This window comes from Arachis hypogaea, chromosome 9, assembly GCF_003086295.3.
Source record: "Arachis hypogaea cultivar Tifrunner chromosome 9, arahy.Tifrunner.gnm2.J5K5, whole genome shotgun sequence".
NCBI lineage: Eukaryota > Viridiplantae > Streptophyta > Magnoliopsida > Fabales > Fabaceae > Arachis > Arachis hypogaea.
This window is the reverse complement of record NC_092044.1, coordinates 64,383,171-64,388,690: the sequence shown is the minus strand read 5'-3', so window position 1 is coordinate 64,388,690 and position 5,520 is coordinate 64,383,171. Positions and strand designations below refer to the sequence as shown.

Sequence of the window (5,520 nt, the reverse complement as noted above, 5' to 3'; positions counted from 1 at the left end):
TTAACTGTAGAACTTCTTTAGGGATGAAACATTCCAACTATTGGCTAATACTTGTCCATCGATTAATTCGAGTATGTATGCCCCGTTGCCGAGTACTTCTGATATTCGGTATGGACCGTCCCAATTGGCGGCGAGCTTCCCATGTGAGGGTGGTTTCCGAGCAGCTTCAGTTTTGCGGAGGACTAAGTCCCCTTTAACAAATGCTCTGCTTTTAACCGACTTGTTGTACTGTCGGGCGATTGCTTGCTGTGTTGCACGTTGTCTTAAGGCGGTAATGTCTTTTACTTCTTCAATGATGTCAAGCTCGGCTCTCCGAGCTTCGTCTTGGTTGTTTATGTGAGTTCTAATGGATTCTTGGGAGACCTCCAGGGGAATCATCGCCTCTGATCCATATACCAGTCTGAATGGGGTTTCCTTTGTTGATGTTTGAGGGGTGGTGTTGTATCCCCAAAGGACTTCAGGTATTAGCTCGGCCCAAAGTCCCTTTGCGTCATCTAGCTTTTTCTTTAGTGCATGAAGGATGACTTTGTTTGCAGCCTCAGCTAGTCCATTTGTTTGAGGATGTTCAACAGATGCGAAATGCTGCTTTATTTTGAGATCCTGCAAAAAAGCTTGAAATTTCTGATCGGCGAACTGGCGACCGTTGTCAGTTGTGATATGTTAAGGTATGCCGAAACGACAAATAATATTTTTCCAGACGAATGAAATCATTTGTTTTCATGTTATTTTTGCTAAAGGTTGGGCTTCCACCCATTTGGAGAAATAATCAATGCCGACAATAAGAAATTTTACCTGGCCCGGTGCCGTAGGGAATGGCCCGAGTATATCTAAACCCCATCGGTTAAATGGCCAGCTGATGTCTGACTGATGTAATTCCTCGGCCGGTATGTGTATCAGGGGTGCATGTCGTTGGCAATTGTTGCATGACCTGATCTTTTGTTGGCTATCCTGTTTCATAGTTGGCCAGAAGAATCCGGCTCTGAGGATCTTGGATGTTAAACTCCGAGCTCCCGTATGGGTGCCACAGATTCCTTCATGTGCTTTTGCTAAAGCTATGTCGGCTTCTGACTTGTTGAGACATTTGAGTAGCGGCCGAGTATAACCTCGTCGATATAGTGTTCCGTTGAGTAATGTGAAGAAAGATGCTTGCCGTCGGAACCTTTTATCGTTCTGGACCCCTTCTGGTATATTACCTTTCTGTAAATAGTGTATAAAGTCGTTCCTCCAATCTGTTATTTGTGAGACACTCAACACATTTGTCAGAGTCACAGTGGGTGATGTTATTGTGAACTGTTGTAGTGTGGATAGCTCGGACTGTGTACTTCCGAGCTTAGATAAGATATCCGCTCTTTGGTTTTGTTCACGTGGTATATGTTCTATTTCAAACTTGGAAAATTTTTTTGTTAACTTTTTCACTAATGACAAGTATTTAGAGAGTAGGGGATCTTTTACTTGAAAAGGCTCGTTTACCTGCTGCACGACTAACAATGAATCACAGTATACCTTGATTGTCGAGATTTGAAGGTCTAAACAGAGTCGGATTCCGGCGAGTAGTGCTTCATACTCGGATTGGTTGTTGCTTGCTTTGAAACCGAAGTGTATTGAGTGTTCCAATATGAGTCCATCGTCAGCCTCCAGACGAATTCCTGCACCACAGCCTCCGTTATTTGAAGATCCGTCGACATATAGGATCCACTGTTTTGCATGATCATCTTCGGATGGGATTGTAAGCTCAGCGATGAAATCCGCCAGGAATTGTGACTTGATCGGTCCTCGGGATTGGTATCTGATGTCGAATTTGGATAGTTCGACTGCCCATTTTATGAGTCGGCCTGCAAGTTCTGGATTGTGTAACACCTGTCTTAATGGCTGATTGGTTCGGACGTGGATAACGTGACTCTGGAAGTAAGGTCTGAGGCGCCGCGCCGAGAATATTAGTGCTAGTGCGAGCTTCTCAATCCTTGGATAGTTGAGCTCTGCATGTTGGAGGGTCTTACTGACAAAGTATACTGGATGCTGAACGTTGTTTCTCTCTGTAACAAGGGTCGAGCTTATCGCCCAATCAGTAACTGATAGATATAAAAATAAATCTTCCCCCTGTAGGGGTTTTTGTAAAATCGGCGGTTGTGAGAGTGTTGTTTTTAATTTTGAAAATGCTCTCTCACAATCGTCATTCCATTCGAATTTATTTTTCTTTTTAATTGTTTGGAAAAAGGGAATGGAAGTTGAGGCAAGGCAAGGAACAAATCTGGAAAGTGCAGCGAGTCGCCCTGTAAGGCGCTGAACTTCTTTTACTGTTTTGGGGCTGGCCATGTCCAGCACTGCTCGGCATTTTTCTGGATTTGCCTCTATTCCCCTGCGGGTTAACAAAAAACCCAAAAACTTACCCCCCTTGAACTGCGAATGCACATTTCTCGGGGTTGAGGCGCATGTTGTACTGGCGGATCTGGCCGAAGATTTCTGTGAGGTCGCTGATGTGGTTCTCTCCGACTTTTGTTTTGGCTACCATATCATCGACATAGACTTCGATATTCCTGCCGATTTGTTTGGTGAACATCCTATCCATGAGGCGTTAATAAGTTGCACCTGCGTTCTTTAATCCAAATGGCATAACTTTATAACAATAGTTACCCAAATCAGTGATAAAAGCTGTTTTATTTTGATCAGAAGAGTGCATCATTGTCTGATTATATCCGGAATATGCATCCATAAAACTTAAAGTGGCGTAGCCTGACGCATTGTCCACTAAAGAATCTATGGATGGCAGAGGATAAGAATCCTTTGGGCATGCTTTGTTTAAATCAGTGAAGTCGACGCACATGCGCCACTTACCATTTTGTTTTCTTACCATTACCACATTGGCTAACCAAGTGGTGAATCGGATCTCTTTGATAAATTCGGCGTTGATGAGCTTTTGTGTTTCTTCCAGTGATGCTCTCATTTTCTCTTCGCCGAGTTTACGTTTCTTCTGTTGCACTGGTCGGATCGACGAGTTTGTTGCCAGCCTGTGACTGATGATATATGGATCTATTCCGGGCATGTCTGATGGCGTCCATGCAAAAAGGTCGGCGTGTTCTTGCAGGAAAGTTGTTATAGCCTGCAACTCAGATGCATTGAGTGAGTTACCAACATACGTGAATTTATTAGCGTCATTGTTGAAATACACTTTTTGTAAGTCATCGGAGGGTTTTGGGCGATCGAGGAAATCTGCTCTTGGGTCCAATTCGGCTAGCGTGTGCTCATTTTGGTTCAGGCCGACGTTGTTGACTTGTTTTGTTGAACGATTTTGGAATTTCATGCTGATGTTGTAACATTGTCGTGCTTCTTTATGGTCACCGTGGATTGTGACAACCTGGTGATCCTGCAATGGAAACTTCACACAGAGATGAACTGTAGATACAATAGCGCCGAACTTATTCAAAAACGGTCGGCCGAGGATAATGTTATATGGATTGAAACAATCAACTACTAAATATTGAATATCATTAGTTTTGGAAAGAGGTTGCTCACCCAGTGTGGTTTGTAACCACACTGACCCGAGTACTGGAACCCGTTCTCCTGAGAAGCCGACCAAATCTCCTCCTGTGGATTGTAGCATGTTGTCGCTGAGCTTCATCTTTTGGAATGTGGAGTAAAATAAAACATCGGCACTGCTTCCAGGATCTAGAAGAACTTTCTTTACCAATAGATCTCCTAACTGTAGGGTGACTACCACAGGGTCGTCCAAATTTTGTAAATTGGAGTTAAAGTCGGCATGTGTGAAAGTGACTTCTGGTTGTGCATTAGTGATGGTTACATCCTGTTTTGGTCTATCTACCGAGCATATTGCTCTGAATGATCTTTTCCTTGCCGAGTTTGAGTATCCTCCACTTGCGTATCCCCCTGAAATACAATTGATTATACCTCGCGGTCTTTCGTATTGGCTTGAAGATGACTTTTCTCTTCCTCGGTGTTGTTCAGAGACATCGTTTGTTGTGGAACTCGGACCGCGTTTTTGGATGTGACCACCAATGTATTTGTCGAGGTGTCCTTGTCTTGCTAGTCTCTCCAAAAGATCTTTGGCGACCACACAATCATCGGTATTGCTTCATATGTTGATTACCCATGAAAGCTTGTATCTCCTCCACAGGAACCCCAAACGACTTATCCTCAGAGTCATCAGATAAGTCCACAACATCAGACTTCCTCTTTCTTTTAATAACCTTCCTCCGACCTTGCCGAGGCTGGGTAACCTCACCAGTCCCGGCAATTTTCTCCACATTAGAAGATGATACTTCCTTCTCCAAATTCTTATTCTTGAAACGCGTCCTCAAAGACGCAGCTGAAACCCCAGGATATTTACCACCTACAAAAAGTAAGTATCATCAGATATCTGAAATAAAATACCAACTACATCACAAACAGCCCTATCACTCACCTAAGTAATTTACAACAGCATCCTTATCTTCTTCCTACTTCAGAAGCTCATACATTGAAATTAGATCTCCCCGACCAATGTTCTCAATAAGAAACTCAATCAAACAAGCATTTCTCGGAGAAATAGCCTCGGGTCCGAGTATATTCTGAGGTTCCGAACACCAATATAATGGGAACTTCTCGGCCAAATTTTCATCTATGAAAAATGGAAAATCTCTTTCTATCCCCCTAACCTTAAAGTACATTTCCTTGAAATATTTGAAGGAAGACTTATACAACCTGAAAATGCCAAACCCAGGGGTGCTGTTGAAATTTATCCAACCCCCCTTCCACACCCCTTTGGCTTGAAACAGTGAGAAGAAAAGGTCAACAGAGGGTACCTGCTCTAGAAATTCCATTAGAATTTCAAAAGAACGCAAAAACGCCCACCCATTTGGATGAAGCTGCGACGGAGCACAGTTCAGCTGCTTAAGGATCTGACATTCAAAATCTGTGAAGGGCAACTTCACCCTCAGTTCCTCCAGAACACAGCTATGCATGTAGAAAAATTCAAAACCACTCCCACGATGATAAACCCTATCATTCGCACTACATGGCAGCAACTCAACCCCAACTCCAGCACCAGGTCTCACCAACCTAGTCACATCCACCTCCCTCACGGCAACTTCATCACAAAACAACGATACCCGAGACCTAACATCATCCCCAACCCAATCATAAGACCAATCCACCTTATCTTTCTTCTCCTTCTCAAACCCCATCAAGAAAAACACAGTAAAACAAACATGCAACAGCAAACAGAAACAAGAAGAAGGAAGAAAATCAGAAAAACGCAGACATAACCGTACCTCTCTTGCTCATTCTTCACAGAGAAGGAGAAAATCTAAAATGCCCAAGTTCCAATCAGTAAACGTCATTAATCCAAAAACGTTTCAAAATATCACCATTACATCAATCACACGAAAGGGCAAGTGAAACATTGGAAACTACCAAAACATTAATGAAGCACCCACTCAATCTCTCTCCTCGATAGAAAACAAACACATTGTCCAACGTGGCAGAACCAAAAAGTCCTTTTATTGAAGTACGTTGAACTGGGGGCCC

General features: G+C 43.2%; 1 protein-coding gene across 1 annotated transcript; it reads right to left on the bottom strand.

Annotated features, from left to right (window-relative positions):
* On the bottom strand, positions 1-5,177 carry LOC140175128 (uncharacterized). Its single transcript, XM_072202054.1, has 5 exons — positions 4,493-5,177; positions 4,103-4,345; positions 2,868-3,882; positions 793-2,356; positions 1-633 (listed from the first exon to the last, which is right to left on the bottom strand). The coding sequence occupies exons 1-5, from the start codon at positions 5,175-5,177 to the stop codon at positions 1-3; spliced, it is 4,140 nt and encodes a 1,379-aa protein (XP_072058155.1).
* Positions 5,178-5,520: the final 343 nt, after the last annotated feature.